Source organism: Glycine max, chromosome 2 (assembly GCF_000004515.6).
Source record: "Glycine max cultivar Williams 82 chromosome 2, Glycine_max_v4.0, whole genome shotgun sequence".
Classification (NCBI taxonomy): Eukaryota; Viridiplantae; Streptophyta; class Magnoliopsida; order Fabales; family Fabaceae; genus Glycine; species Glycine max.
This window is the reverse complement of record NC_016089.4, coordinates 46136803-46153496: the sequence shown is the minus strand read 5'-3', so window position 1 is coordinate 46153496 and position 16694 is coordinate 46136803. Positions and strand designations below refer to the sequence as shown.

General features: G+C 28.5%; 1 protein-coding gene across 5 annotated transcripts; it reads left to right on the top strand.

Annotated features, from left to right (window-relative positions):
- The first annotated feature begins 12743 nt into the window (after positions 1-12743).
- On the top strand, positions 12744-15935 carry LOC100780394 (protein yippee-like). 5 transcript variants are annotated; one of them, XM_041008967.1, is made up of 7 exons: positions 12744-12877; positions 13048-13166; positions 14448-14491; positions 15030-15138; positions 15224-15279; positions 15384-15501; positions 15699-15935. In XM_041008967.1, exons 2-6 carry the CDS (start codon positions 13071-13073, stop codon positions 15475-15477), a joined length of 399 nt encoding a protein of 132 aa, XP_040864901.1. In that variant the 5' UTR covers positions 12744-12877; positions 13048-13070; the 3' UTR covers positions 15478-15501; positions 15699-15935. The 5 variants fall into 5 exon arrangements, with proteins under 5 accessions (XP_040864901.1, XP_003519391.1, XP_040864900.1 ...); XM_041008966.1 differs by having other exon boundaries at positions 12763-12877; positions 12996-13166; positions 15699-15923; XM_003519343.4 differs by lacking the exon at positions 15699-15935 and having other exon boundaries at positions 15384-15664.
- Positions 15936-16694: the final 759 nt, after the last annotated feature.

The following is a 16694-nucleotide window of genomic DNA, read 5'->3' as shown; positions in this document are numbered from 1 at the left end:
ATATATAATTTACAATGCATGAATATATAAAAATAAAGTTCAAGACATAATTTTAATTGTATTACTTGCTTTGTGGAGTAATTATTTTTTTTATATCATAAGCGCAAACAAATTGTCTTTTCATTCGAGTAAAGTATTAACTATAGTTAAGATGTATTACCTCCGATGTTAATTATAAGTAAAAATAAAGATATTTCATATTTATCAAAAAAATTAGTTATCTTTATTAAAACGTGAATTCCAATTAAAAAATTATTTTTTTGTATATTATCCTTTGTTAGAAATTATATCAAATATAAAAAAGAGGTCTTGGATTAATGAAGAATATTTTAAAGATAATTTAGTAAAAAAATATTTTAAAAATATATTCATTAAATAAAAAATAATTGAATTTTACTTATATTTAAGACCAGAAAGAATAAGAGTATTAATCTAACCTCCGTTAAAAAAATGCTGGGCTAAACTTTTTAAAAAAATGAGACTCGTTTTCAAGGTAAGGCAAACCATGAGAATTTGTATGGATATTATATGTTTAAAATAAAGAAGAAGATTTCAGTTTTGACGACTATGGCGAGGCTCAACAAAAGTAACTATCCTCCCAAAAACAAGGACCTAAAACACTTAATAAAACTTGATCCCCCAAATAATATATTAGCAGACCAAATAATGAAGAATATATGACCCAAAAGAGAATGTTTGAAGAATGACCGTAGTAGCATTCCTCTTAATTAAATTCACTCTACTAATCACATTTTCTTATAATTATGATTATGATGTATGGATCACTCTCCTACTAACTTTCTAATTGATATCTAAAAATATTTATTTTCAATCAGATTAAAAAAATACTACAAATTTGTATAGTTTATGCTATGATTAATTTGGTGTTGGGGTTATTGAATAGAGGTGAAAGACAAAAAAGTCAACTAAAAAATGTCCCTGGTCAGCTACGAGACCCGAGGTCTGCTCCTCTCTGATCTCACACTTTCCCATGCATGTCTACCCACTTGTCCGCACGAATGGGTATGTCAGTCAGTGCCTGCACGCACGTGTGCCTCACTCACGTGCATTCACATTTGGGATTTGGCTTGTGCCCAATTTGGTTCCTTCCGCTTCTGTGTTTCTGCTATCATAATTCATTGCTTTTTAACGTTTTCCTTCCCTCTTCTTCCTTCCTTCCACTATTTATATTTATCATGGCCTTCTTCCTTTCGCTATTTCAGCCAGCAGCATTTCAATTTCCAATCATCCCTCTCCATATGTCCTTTTGCTGTGAGTCACACCTTCCAACTTTGCTTTTTCTTTCTTTCAGATTCAATTACTCTTGCATATTAACTAATAATTAATCACTATTGTGTTACTCTTTTTCACTTTTCTTCCATGCATTTCTCTCCATATTTGTTCATGTAATGCACAATAGCATTTAAAATGTCTAAACGAATTTATATTTATACAAAATATTTTTGTTTTTAGTTTTTGGCTTGTAAATCTCAATAGCCAACTTCCTATAGAATAATATCCAAGCCACTGTACAAATAGAGACATTTTTCTGAAGAAATAGGTCTTTTGTAGTGACTTGGTGTTGCTTTATTTTTGTATGAAATATTATTTTTTTTAATTTTATTAATTGGGGAGATTTTAAAAGCAGACTACGAGATCACAACACTTGATTATTAATGTTTTTTCTTATTGAAGAGGAACTATTTCCTATATTTCACCTTATTAATAAGTACTTACAATAATTTAATTTGGGAGAAAAAGTAAGAGAATTTATTATTTTTCATTTATTAATTCTTTGAATATTATCCTTAATTAATATGATGGCTACCAAAATTTTAAAAGAAAAGAAAAACAACAATGTTCAGTAAGGCATAATTCCTTAAAATTAACGTATGTACAACTTAATGTCCAAAAATTATATTGAGCATCTAATGTCTATCTCTCAGGAATTTTTATAATTGGATCATCTAACCTCAATAAAAACAAACTGCAATTAGAGGCCGAACTCTAATAATAATAGTCACATCTTTTAGGTTCGATGTTAAGAAGGTTATGGTCTGATCGATTTCAATAAAGATTGATAGTTGTTAGAATCAAACTTCATCTACACCTTTCAAGTTTGATGCTTGAAAGGTTTAGGATAATTTAATTTCAAAAAAAATTTATTATCACAGTCAAGTAAACTTCAAAAAAACCTATATCTTTTAAGCTTGATGGTTGGAATATGGGTTTATCAATGTAAATAAAGATCAATGATAGAAATAGGTCATGTGACATGACAAATTGGCTCCTAAATCACCTTCAAGGCTCGCTAAGACATCCAAATTAAGATAGTTATGCCATGTACCTACTTAGAAAGAAAGAAATTGACATAGTTAAGAAACAAAAGATATAACCTCTCAAAAAGACTACTTGTTTAGAAGCTTCTAGAGTCATCTAAGCAAGATTTGACACTTGATATCACGGACAAAAATCAAATTATAAAGACATGGCAACATGCAGGTGGCACACCCGCTTCCTAACATAGTCAACATATAAGTATCAAGCCATGACACGTGATAAAGAGCCTATCACACCATAATGCGTGGCAAAGAAGAGGAACAAAAACCTTTAAAGAGAATCCAACATAAAAGGAGGGAAGGGTAAAATTCTCCGTTAAGGTTCACAAAGTAGGCACAACTGACGGAGAAGTTTCACGAGCTCATGAAATCTTAGGCTTGAAGATTCCTTTGTGCTCTCTTGTTGGTGTTCTCTAACATCAAAATTAATATGTTTTTTACTAATTATTATTTATTGAGATTCATAAAATAATGTAAGTTTTATTATTTAATCAATATAAGTCATATTTAATTATTTTTTTGTTTTTGATAATTTAAAATTGAAGGAAAAAAAATACATTTGAGAATATGATGTACACATTTCTCATCCAGTGTTACAGCACTACAAAGCATTAATGAAGGGTTCTTCCACTTCTTTTTTGTTTTTTTGAATTGTCCTTCCCCTTCTAATCATTCTTTTATTGATCGGATCTTTACTATTCTTGAGCTCCAATCTATCAAGTGGGTTCTCCATTTTCCCTTTTAACCCCCCCAAGCCCCAACTATTGATAGAAATTAGAAAGTGATTGAAAGTTGAAAAGGCAAAAAGAGAGGAGCAAAAGAAATGGGGAGACAAAAGCTAGAGTTAGGTTCATAAGGAATCATCAACGGTCGGCATCACTTTCCCTTTCCTTTTTTCACTATATCCTCATGTATATACGTGATACCATGTAGGCCATTACAAATTTACAATCAGTGCTAACATATTGCCATGACTTCTTATTTCACTATATCCCTAGTTCATGCACAGTTAAAAAATCTTAAATCAACTTGGGATATGATTCTGACATTATTAAAAATTAATGAAGCAGTGAAAAAATTGGTGACATAAAAACTATTTTTCCGTCACTAATTCTGATGTCACTGAATAATAAAGATGATTTTTTAAATTATACATTTAGAGATTTTCGTCCTTGCTATTTTTTTTTTTGAATGTGAATTTATATCCGAGCAAAATGCCAAAATGCTGGATGATCTCCAGTTCTAATTGGCTTAAAAAAACCTTTATTATAACAAGGGCTTCTCAGCAACTTACACAGGTGTGTGTTCATGTTTAATTTTTATGAACAAAAAAAAATTATCATATAAATATAGAGAGATATAGAAAAAATTCACTTCACTTATTCCAAGAGGAATTCTTTATCTTAAATATTCATTTTTTTAATATCTAATGGTTAAAATTATTACAATTATTAGATCTTAAAAAAATAAAAAATGAAGATAAAAAATAACTCTAAAAGATAAATTAATCTCCTCCCATCTCTCTCTATATATATATAGGAAAGCTTTAATATTTATGTAGGTGTTTATGTTTTCAGACATAGACAGCTACGATGGACCAGACATCCTAAGCTGGTGATTTCAGAATCAACTATCTCATATAATGTTATGGGCCCGGCCTGACATTACAGGGCTAGTATTGTTTTACTTTTTCTATTTGAAAAAATATTATAAGAAATTTATCTCAAAATAACGAAAATATATTTTTATTAAATTTTATATATTTTAAACGATCTCAAATTATAAAAAAAATTAAATTTTTAAGTGTATTTTGAAAATATAAATTTTATAAAATAATGCTTTATTTTCTAGCAAAAAATTGTTTTTCACTTAAAATCTCACTATTTATACTCTCAATGATTTTATTTTATTTTTTAAAAATATCCCTTATATATGAAGTATTCATATTTTAAAATTATTTATTTAAAAGATAATAAAAAATATAAAAAGTATTAAATAATGATAAAACCGTGTGCCATAAAAAATATATACAATAGAAGATTTTCTTATGTTTAAGAATAAAAACTTAGATTAATAGTATAAGAATAGATAAACTATATAGTATAATTTAATTCGTTAAATATTTTTAATTTAGATTTAGATTTTTCTTCTCAAATTGAGAAAATATCCACGCAAGAATTATACTAATATTTATATGCTAAAATTAAACTTAGTAGTTTGCATCCCCTCCCCCAAAATTTCAACTGTACCAAAAAAAAGAGCTCGGTGATTTAGAAATTTCAGCGCCCCTTAAATTGATTAATGAGAAATGAAACACTATAATAGCATTAAGAAGATGAGAAAAATGATTATATATTAAAAAAAATTGCACAATCATCAAATTTATACCATCATTTAATTATCATAATTTACTATTCAATTATCATAATTTATTAATAAATTTATTAACTTTTAAAATAATTATTTTAAAATGATTTAAAAGGTGATTGAATGGTATATGTTAGTAACCCGACACTAACCTCTAAGAAAAAAAAATGTGTGCTATATAAATAGGAAATTAAATCAATTTTGCTTATGATTGATGATAGTGTTTGAGATACTAATTATTTCAGTGTGAGCCACGCACCAGATGCAAAGAATATCACCTGTGCAATCACGACAACCAAACCCCGACATTGGCAATTAAGCAAAAAGATTAACACTAATGATGTCGGGGACTATGGGATTTGCTACAAGGTTAAATTATAGGTTAAAAGTGTTAAACATGATTAGCAGCACACAGGTAAACCTGGAAATTTAAATAAGGATGGTTAATGTGTAGGTATTATGGGAAGCTTTTCCAATTGACTTTTGCATTTTTTTGATAGCCATATATTCCATTTGGGTGCAACCTTGGGGCCTTGAATTTTTAGGGACATACTCCGACATCAACATGTGTTAATGATATCTTTCTCTCTCTCATTTCCCACATCAAACACTTTATGAGAAGAAATTTCTATTTCATTTGACCCTAGTAGATCTTGGATCACATTCTTCTTACTCTCTTTACAGCCTAGTAGCTTATCGCGCTCTATTGACAAAATAGTACCATAATGATGGGTTTGGAAAGTGGTTTACCTTTAATAATTCAATCCAGATCAACTTTTTATAATATCCCGTGATCCAAAAAAACACATGTTACTGGGCCATAACAGAGCACAAGACACAGAAGAGTTGTGATACTCATACTACCTCTACTACATGTGTCATGTGACAAAAGGAATGGCTGGTTGACCTGCCATGATAACTGCATGTTTCAGTTTATTTGAGACCATTGCTTTTGAGTTTTGAGCTTTGTGTTAGGTTTTTTTATATATTTAGAGAGAGAGACTATAACAATCTTATAGGATTCAATCTTATTGAAGTCGAATGTGATTGTTGTGCACAATACAATAAAGTTCTTTCACATAATTAACGTGGTGGTATATTTAAATTCGAATTTGATATCACTGGTTTGAATAGAATAATTTCTGGCTAGTTGACTCACTTACTAGATGATACTTTGTATAAAATATTTTTATACAGATATTTAATAAAATATTTTATTTGTTAATATAATGTGACAACAAAATAAAATCTTATTAAATATTCATATATTAACAGTGAATATAAATTAAACTTTTTTTTAGAAAAAAATTAAGCGTTATCCATCGTAAAAGTCGTCCATGTATAAATTGACTCAGTTTTTGACCTTGGTGATATGCAGTGGGCATGCGCAGCATGTATTTATCAGTTTCATGAACATTAGCAGAATACCTTTTTGATGGATAATTGGACATAACTTATGCCCAATGGGCTAAATGGGCCAATGTTTATGCATAGAGGTATTATTGAAGGGTGATGTTGGGTGCACCAACATTATTATTGGTGCACTCAGTATTTTAAGTGAATGGACAAAAATATCCTTCATTCAAGTTAATCCGTATGAGTCATATGAATCAACTTGATACATATGACTCATATGGATCAACTTAATCCATATTATTCATACGGATCATATTGATCCGTATGACTCATACGGATCAAGTTCATCCACACAAATCATACAGGTCAACTTGATCCATATATTTAAATTATATTTACGAATTATATGATCCATATATTTTATATGGATCATGTAATCCGTAAGTTTAATTTAAATATACAGATAAACCATAAACTCGCGTATCTTCGATACAGGGTAATTTTTGAATTAACAAAAAATGCTGGGTGCACAATGAATAAAGCTGGTGCACTTAGCAACTTTCATTATTGAAATGTCTGGGTTTAAAATAGCAACAAGGACATAGATTGATGAATGATGAGGCAGAAGACAATTTTGTTAGATATATTAATAATTTGTGTGAGTTCCATTAATTTTTTCATTTTTATAAAAGTGAGATGTTTTTTCATGGAATTATCTAAAGATTGTATAAATTCATTTAATTTAGTGATTTGTTTGTAATGAGTTTATAATACATGATGCTTAATGTAATTTAATAAATTCATTAAATATCAAATTAATATACATATAACGGCAAGATCTTCTCTGTTTTTTTTTTTTGGTGAAATGATTTTCTCTGTTATGATTATGAATGGTTAAGTCTTATTTTACTTATTTTTGTTTAGCCTATGAGTTCATATGATTTGTTAGATAATAAGGGACACCACAACGTGAAAATCTTTTTGTTTTATGTTTGATTATTATAATTTATATGATTTGATTTTAAAAATAGTTACTGAACAGAAAAAAAAAAAAGAAGTAATGAGAGACAGGACAAAATTATAAAAATTTGTTACTTACTAAATAAAAAAAGAACTGTTGCGTACATGATAAAATTGAAAAGTTAAAATTGTGTTTCTCATATTCCCTTTTCCTTCATCACATCACCCACTTCCTTGGGTTAACTTCCTTCTCTAAGTTTTCTTTCTTCCGCATCCTCCTTTCTTTAACTTCCTTTTGTTTCTTTTCCTTAGATTTAACCTTCTTTTGTTAACACTTTTTTTCTTTCTCTTTTTTACTCTCTTTCTAGGCGTCAAAATAACTTTTGGATGTTAAAAAATCTTTTTTCCTTTTTTGAATTATATAAACTATAAAACATACAACTACTTGTGACTCATTCCATAATGGAGTTCGTTTCATAGTCTTTTTGTATCTATCTGCATTTGAACCTCTTTAAAATAACAAAAGATGAAAATAAAATTATAAGAAATAGTTTATTATCTACATATGTAACATTTTTATTTATAAGATTTAAAAATCAATAAGTAAGAGAATATTCATAACTAATTTAACTTGAATCAAATTCATGAATTATTTTAATTTAAATTAAAAATATTTATGTTTTTGTTTTTTCTCATGTATAATCAATGTTAGTAAATTTTTATGTTATTTTGTTTAGGATCAACAAAATCCACCTAATCCGATGGACTGGTCTGACCGACCGGCAATTAGGATTAGGTTGGGCTAAAAAAACGACAATCCAAATGAAAATAAGTCTTTTTGGCTTAATCCATATAGTCCGGTGGACCCCAATCAATTCCAATTAATAATATATAATAAATATTAAATAAAATAAAGTTTTATATTTCATTTTAAATTTTTATTTAAAGACAAAACATATTCATTAAACATAATTTAAATAGTTTTGTCAATACTTATTAGGCAATATAAATGTATAATAAATAATTTTGTCTTTGAATTTTTTAATTTTTTTATTAATTTCTAAATTGGTTCGAATAGGTCCCGTGATCCAACAAATCAACATAAAACTGGGTAGGACCTAAGAAATTTCAGCCAAAAAAATATGAATCAAACTTGGATCAATCTATTTTCATTGTTTGCCCCAATGGGTTGGATCTGTCCAGCCTGACCATTTTAACAATCCTAATTTTACCCGATATCTAAACATATCAAACAAACACATAACATAATTTATTATCGTGCATCAACTACAAAATATATATATATATATATATATATATATATATATATATATATATATATATATATATTGTGACTATTTTATTTGTCTTTTACTATTATGTCTATCTAGTGCTATCAAACTAATCTCCTACATGTCTATTTAGCTTATCTTGTTATCAGTCATTTTATAAAATAATCAGACATTGGAAGAGTTTTGCTTCTTTAAATGGATTCATTGAACTTAACTTAGATGACTTAGAGTCCAATTTGATTTTTGAATGCAATTGATTTCAAGCCAACTAATGAAAGCGTCTTTTCATATCAAATGAATTTAAATTGAACAAATGCTGAGTGCATGTTTGATTTAAACTAAAGTTTACAAAAATATCTCAATTATTATTTCTTTGAAATTATGTTTACAAGTCAACTTTTTTCTCAAACATACTTTTCAACCCTCCCATTGGAAATCTAAACACAGATAAAATTTTAATATTTAAAAAGTAGTATTGTCGTGTTAATATAGTGTTTTAAATAATATTAGAAACTAAAAACAAGTTATGAAAACTGAATGATTGAATTTATTATTTTACATCATAATTAACAAAGTTAAATTATATCAAATTTAATAATATATTTAAATTAATCCAGATGAAATAATATTTTATTTCATATCTAAAAGAATAAAATCTGATCCAAATCGAATTACAAAGGAGCAGTGACGTATTGTGTTATTATCGAATATCTTTTCCTTTGGATAGAATATACCTTTGTGAAAGCTCTTATTTTGAAAAACTCTGAAATTTTACGTTGTTATTTAGATTGGCAGCTCTCTTTGTTCATGTTTTTCAATCTCAATTAATGTTAATCTTCTTCAAGTGTCGTTCATCTTCTCACGTTTTGGATATGATTTTTAGAAGTTAATATTTGTAGTTTCTACTGCATCTCAATTTCTCCCATCTCAATTAATGTTGGTTGACAAATAGATAAACTTCTGTTTCCGATTCCCGCTTGCTGCAGGCAGTGAATCTTACTGTTTATTTTATCGTTCACAATCACACAACTGAAGATTAATCTCCTAATCGGGTTTAAGGAGACTAAAATTTGTGGAAATGGAATAAATTAAAGAATTGATAAAAGTATAAAACTTGTACTAAGTACCAATGCAGGAGTACTTTTTTTTTTTAACGATACTCAAAACTTAGAAGAGATATATTTTGGAGAAGGCAGAACAAAATGTTTAATCAATTTATTGTAAAAAGTCATTATTTATTATAAAAAGTCAGTATTAACTTTCTGTGTTTTGGCATGTGATTCTTTTGACGATGGTTACCTTAAAATCTTGGGAAGGTATTTGGAGAAATTTAACATGTTGAGACAATTCTTCACAAGACAAGAGAACACTGTCACTTAAACCTGTGTTGTGATATATTCTGGCATAGCCTTTAGCGGTATCTTCTTTCTTACACTCTTTTCTATGCCATTATGAATTTGTTAATGTTGTTGCATAGCTATAGTGTTTTGAATTGGTTAGTTTTTGTGATTTGTGACCCTTTTTTTATGTTTCATGAAATCCATATTGTTGGTTTTGAATTTAACAAGAATTTTTTTAAGGGGTTGAATTTTTTGTTTTGTTTCAGATCCTACAGTGTGATCGTTTGTGGGAGATTTGAATTTTATCAGCTGTTATTTTTTTTATTAAAGTTTTGTTTTTCTTGCAATTTTTATAATAATATTAGATTGTTTCTTATATCATTCAGTGTTTCTGTTTTGACAGGAGGATGAAGTTGCAACTGAGGAGGTGAAAAAGAGTTACCATGTTTTGAGAAAATTAGAGTGATGATGACCCCACTTTGATTGGTGGAGAAATTTTTATGTTACTTTATTTTAACAGTTTAAAGTTGTAATTTAATAATTATGGTTTTCAGACAATATATTTTATTATTTACAATTTTCTGAAGAACGTAAATTGAAAACACATTTTTAATAATAGTTACACTGAGTTATTTAATATTACTAATTTTATTCATTTCACTTTCGTATAAAAATATTTTTCTATTCAAAGTATGATATGATCTTTTCGTTTTGATAATAACGAGGTTATGAAAATTGATTCCAGTATTATAAACTCTCTCATTCTATCTATTTCTAACCGTTTTTCCTCTTCAAATTTAGAATCAATTGTGGGTAAGAGTTTTTGTTCGACGTATACTGACAAGTGAAAAAACATTAAACTATGTTCTTTACTTTATTTGGATACCTTCAGATTCAGTTTAGAAATTGACCTCATCTTATTTAAAAGTTTTTAAATAATTTATCATCTTTTCAAAAATTGATTTTGATATCTTATTTTATTTTTGAAATTTAAAATAATCTTTCAATTATTTAAATATATTTAATTTTATATTTTGAATAACACTTTAATTAAAGATCATTTTAAATATATTCAAATAATTAAATGATTATTTTAAATACTTTAAATAAAATGAGTTACCAATATGAATCTTTTAAAGATGAATGATTTTGAAACATTCAAATAAAATAAATAACTAAAAGAAATAATTTAAAAAAGATAAATAGTCATAAAAAAGATAAATAGTCCAGTTACCATCTGTAATGTTTTATTAATTTTAATTATAGATTAAACATGGACGAAAGGTTTATACTCTGTAATTTTTGTGTGTATTGTTTTCTTTAATTTATGATGGAGGGGATTCAATCAAAAAGAAGGAAAAAAAATGCAATCAACAATTTGAAGACACGGACTGACACTACTAATATCTGATTGTAATTATGTGCATCCCAAAGGTTCTTTCATGTATCTTCTTCTCATATTTTTACTAATGTTGTAAGATTTCAGTTACCATCAGTAATGTTTTAGGAATTTTAACTGTAGATTAAACGTGGACGAAAGGTTTATGTTCTGTAATTTTTGTGTGTGCATTGCTTTCTTTAATTTATGGTGGACGAGATTCAATCAAAAAGAAGGAAAAAAAATACAGTCAACAATTTAAAGGTACGGACTGACACTACTAATATCTAATTATAGTCATATGCATCTCAAAGGTTCTTTCATGCGTCTTCTCATATTTTTATTAATATTGTAAGATTTCGGTTACCATATGTAATGTTCTATGAATTTTAATTGTAGATTAAACGTGGACGAAAGGTTTATGCTATGTAATTTTTGTGTGTGTATTGCTTTCTTTAATTTATGGTGGAGGGGATTCGATCAAAAAGAAGAAAAAAAAATGCAGTCAACAATTTGAAGGCACGGATGACACTACTAATATCTGATTGTAGTCATATGCATCCCAAAGGTTCTTTCATGTGTCTTCTTCTCATATTTTTATTAATGTTATAAGATTTCGGTTAGCATATGTAATGTCTATGAATTTTAATTGTAGATTAGACGTGGATAAAAGATTTATGCTCTGTAATTTTTGTGTGTGCATTGCTTTCTTTAATTTATGACGGAGGGGATTCAATCAAAAAGAAGAAAGAAAAAATGCAGTCAATAATTTGAAGACACGAGCTGACACTACTTGTAGTCATGTACATCCCAAATATTCTTTCATGTGCCTTCTTCTCATATTTTTATTAATATTGTAAGTTCAATACTTTTGGGTATCAAACAAATTTTCAATTTCTTTTTAATTTTGATTGAACAGTTTATGATTTGTTTTGATTAATTATAAACTTATTTCATTGACTTACATTTTTTCTCATATCTTTTTTTCTGTCTCTTTATTGTTTCATGACTTATATTTTTTCTCATATATTTTTTTCTGCATCATTTCTTTTATTTCAAACAATATCAAACAATATATAATACTAACACGTTACCTTAAAATCATACTTTATTATTTACATGCAATTTAACATTAATTATTCTAACTTTTCAATAGTCATATAGGAGTTTGAATATGTGCATCGGCACGGACCTTTCGCTAGTTTATTGTAAAAAGTCAGTATTATATATTTTTTTATATTTTTAATATAATTATGTAATTTTTAACAAGACAATGTTTTTTGTTTTACTTTTTAGTTAAACGTTTAATGATACAAGATACTCAATGAGTCGTAATAATTCCCAATGGGTGGTAGTGGTAGCTTGAGACTTTTTTCTTTTGTTTTGGGATATTCACGTTAAAAAGTTTAATAATCTTAAAAAAATTTAATATAATCCAGTGACATTTAATCAAAAAGTGGAAAAACGTGAAATAAATTTTTGTTGTAAGTAGTTTAGTTAAGCAAGCAAAGCAACCTTGCATTAACAATGGACGATAAAATAAAAAATGTTTTATTATTGAAATTAATTAAAATATAGTAATAATGTATTAGCTTTTTATACTTAATAAACCTCTAGTTGTATTTATAATCTAACTTGTTTTTTTATTATATAAAGGATCGAAAATAATATTATTATTGAAATAAAAATAAATGAAAATAAGACATAATAATAAAGAAATAATTAGAAAGAACACGTCTCGTTGGGTTCTCCTTTGGCAGAAAAAGCGATGATTGATTGCTTCTCTCTATCTCCACATTTCTTGCGTACTCTTCCCTTCCGCACCAAATCAAACCTTTTTCTTAGGTATGGTTATTTTCAACGATTCCTTTCTTCTTCTTCTTCTTCCTCGATTCACGCAAGTCTAATAAAATATCATCTTCACCGCTTTAATTTGACCTTTGCGTGATTTCGGTTTGACCAGGTCGTTTATCGAGTTTTCGCTTTGACCCTTTTACCTCTTTGATCTTCTTCAGTGTAGAATTCTCCGAATTGAGGTATGGGGAGGCTGTTTGTGACCCATCTGGAGGGGCAGATCTATAGCTGCAAACACTGCCGCACCCACCTTGCTCTCTATGAAGACATCGTTTCCAAGGTAAGCCTTTTTGCTTTCTTCCCTTCACCTACTTTTTTCACTCAACGCTTTTTTTTTTTTACTTCGTTCTGGGTTTTACTTAATTTATCTGTTAGATGATGAGTTTGTGCACTAATGTGGGTTTGAATAGCCTGTCCACAAAATTTTGAAAGTGCAAATTCATTATAGTTATTATAAGATTGCTTGCTGGTGGTAAAATAATCTGCTAATTGCTTTTAAAGCTTTGAAAATGCTTATTGCTTCCTATATGATAGATACAAAACCACTAATGAGTTTTAGTTTATGAGCCTTATTAGGAGAGTTGGTCATTGATGTGGTCTTAGAGTCTCCTTGACCAAGCAATCTACAGTTTAATTTAATCCTTGACTGAAATTGCAGTCTTGTCTACCATTTCTTTTTGTAAATGGACTGAATTGCTAAGAATTTGTAAATCATGAAGATATTTGTTGGGTCATTTCTTTGTTCTGTTTTTTTGTTTATAATTTGTAATGACGAAAGGACAGAAGTGCTTTGGGAGGTTAATTTTCTTGGCTGGTTTAATTCTGAATAAGGAACTCATTGCTGCATGTTCTTAGATATTTACTTTGCTGAAGAAAAGAGGGAGAAAGTAGATAGTTCTCTGGTTGTCTGTATGCACAGAGGAGAAATATGTCCTCTACATTAATGGCTAACCACTGTTGTATAGCTAGAGATCCCTGAAAAGCCAAGCTATTCAGATTTTGATTCTTCATACTTTTGTGAACATAAGATGTGCTGATAAAGTATAAGTGACAACTGACAAGTGCCCACGAATGGCATTGTTGCTCCTCTTACATAGAGTTTGAACCCACTCTATTATCTTGGTTTAGAGAAAATTGGTTGTGTTAAGTAGTATTTCAATTGACTAAAGTATCAGTTTTGCCATTGTCTTCATTTTGCATATTCATGTGTAGGAACTTGTTGCCTTTTGGCTTTGGCTCACTGTTGTATATTCACATGTTTTGGTTGCACAGATGCTTCTTTTAATTCTGTTATGAGTGGTGCCTGATGGAAGTCCATTTGGATTGATTGCTAAGTGCTTCTTATCTAGGCTACAGATGGCCAAATGGGGATCTCATCTTTCCAATAAGATTTATATATTGAAAGTGTTAACTGTTAAGCTTTTCCAAAATTTAGTCCTTTTCTTTTTGTGATGCTTTTGTGGTGATTTTAAATTGGAATCAAGTCACCTGACAATTCTTGATTGACCTTTAATAAAATATATATTCTGACTACCATTTTTTCTTGTGTTGTTTTTTTCAGTCTTTCCACAGCAGACATGGGAGAGCTTATCTCTTCAGTAAGGTGTAAGTTATCCTTGATTTTAGAACCCTATCATTATGTGATTACTAAAACAAAAATTAACATAATTGTTCTCTTCCGGTATTTGTATGATTGTATCTGGACTATCAGTGAGATAAAACTTAGGAACATAGTTGTATGCCCCTTGTATTCTCTAAAAATGAGACAAAAATAAAATTAAAAGAAACTAATGACATTTTATTCATCCAAGAACATTTTTGCTGATATATATTATAGTCCTTGTTTTATGCATGTCCATCATGAATCCTCTCATGCTTGTATTTATGACTTGGCAATAGAAATCATATGTGCATCAGTCGTCATAGCTACATAACAAGAACAATGCATAATTGGTGTCACTCTTATCATCTGACATTTAGGTGATTGTGGATTGTGTATCTTGTAACCAAAGTATCACGGAGAAGAGTTTTGTTTGCTATTCATGCCATGGCTTCTTGCCTCTGGATGTCTAATGCTCTAGCCACGTTATGCTTTACAGTTGGTTCTGTTCATGGATGCAGTTAATATTTTATTCTTTTACAGCGTGAATGTTACTGTTGGAGTAAATGAGGACAGACAGATGCTCACTGGGATGCATACTGTGGCTGACATTTTCTGTGTGGGCTGTGGATCAATTGTGGGTTGGAGATATGTAAGATTTGTTACAGTGCTTCAAGAGTATGATTTTTTCTGTTTGTATAATAGAATTAAGCAGTTACCATATTGGCTTCTTTCAGGAGACTGCTCATGAAAAAAGCCAGAAGTACAAGGAAGGAAAATCTGTACTTGAACGGTCAGTAGAAATGTTGTGTGAGAAAACATTGTTAATATAATGTGAAGTTATTTAAAGAGACAAGTATATGGTGAATTAAACGTGTTTTTTTTACTTTTGGCCAGGTACAAGGTGTCAGGTCCTGATGGCAATAATAATAATAATTATTGGGTCAGCCATGAAGCACATGTTGGTGGAAGTGATGCAGATGATGCTTAGTCATCTGCCATTGACAATTCAATTGTACATTCCTTAATCCCCCTTCTTCTGTTGTTCAATGAATGTTGATCTTATTAGGGCAATTTAGCAACATTAGCTTTTTGCCCAAAAGACAATTGAAATACATTTGTTTGTTAATTCTGATGTAAAAAAAACTATTCTAATCAATGCTGTTTATCTAGTTGTATTATTGATCTTCATTTGCATTTACCATTTGCTAGGAGTTGGCTTTTGGTGTCAAACTCAAGCACTTATGGGGTATTTGGAAGCTTTTCTAAAGAATTTATTTGGACTTGTCTAAATCATATACCACCCCATTTTGAAGTGGATTGGGGTAGAGGGAGGAGAGATATAAAAAGATAAAGTAGAGTGAGAAAATGATAGAGGGGCCCGTTTATTTAAGTTGTTTTTTTTTAAAGTGCTTTTTTAAATACAAGGTTAAATTGCAATTTTGCTCTTTTTATAATTGTTAATTTACGATTTTGATTTTCTTATTTTTTTTTCTGTGATTTTGGTTCTTATTTTAAAAAATTCACAATTTTGATTTATTTTTCAATTTTGGATATTTTCTTTCTTATATTTTTGTCCAATTGAATCCTAGACTTATCATATTCACTTAAGATATTATAAAAAATAATTTAGTTAATTAAAATATAAAATAAATGTATGCACAATTAAATATTGAATCAAAATCATAGATTTTTTAAATTAACGAGACTAAAGTTGCGGGAAAAAGATAGGACATAAATTGTGAATTTGAAATTATTGAGAGATCTAAATTGTAATTTAACCTAGATAAAATAAGTTTTTTTTTTATTTAAATGTATTTGTCTAGACTGTTTTTTGAAAAAAAAACAATTTTATTTTTTTTAAAGAAGGAAATTCTATCTTCCCCCCTCTTTTTAAAAGGAGTAGAAGTGAGTTATGAGAGAGTGAAATGTATAAATATCATTGCTCTGTAAATCTTCAAATTAAAAATTGAAGATGTTTGGTTAAACTTATGAATGTGATTCATAGATTTTATGTTGTGATTTATCAAAATGATCTTGTTATGTTAAGTTTTTATGAGAAGTTTTCTATACAAAGGATAATTGATGTCCATCGTGTATGTGATGTGTAAGAGTGTTTTTTTTAATCGATAAATGTTAATTAATTATTAATTTTTTTTTGTTAGTGAAGAAAATTGAATCCATAATTTTTTTTTTACCTTCAAATCA

Excerpts from the sequence above, each read along its gene's own strand:
- LOC100780394 (XM_041008967.1), top strand. The coding sequence starts at position 13,071 with ATGGGGAGGCTGTTTGTGACCCATCTGGAGGGGCAGATCTATAGCTGC. Across the intron at positions 14,492-15,029 it reads GCTTATCTCTTCAGTAAGGT|CGTGAATGTTACTGTTGGAG; the intron begins GTAAGTTATCCT and ends ATTCTTTTACAG. Across the intron at positions 15,280-15,383 it reads GGAAAATCTGTACTTGAACG|GTACAAGGTGTCAGGTCCTG; the intron begins GTCAGTAGAAAT and ends ACTTTTGGCCAG.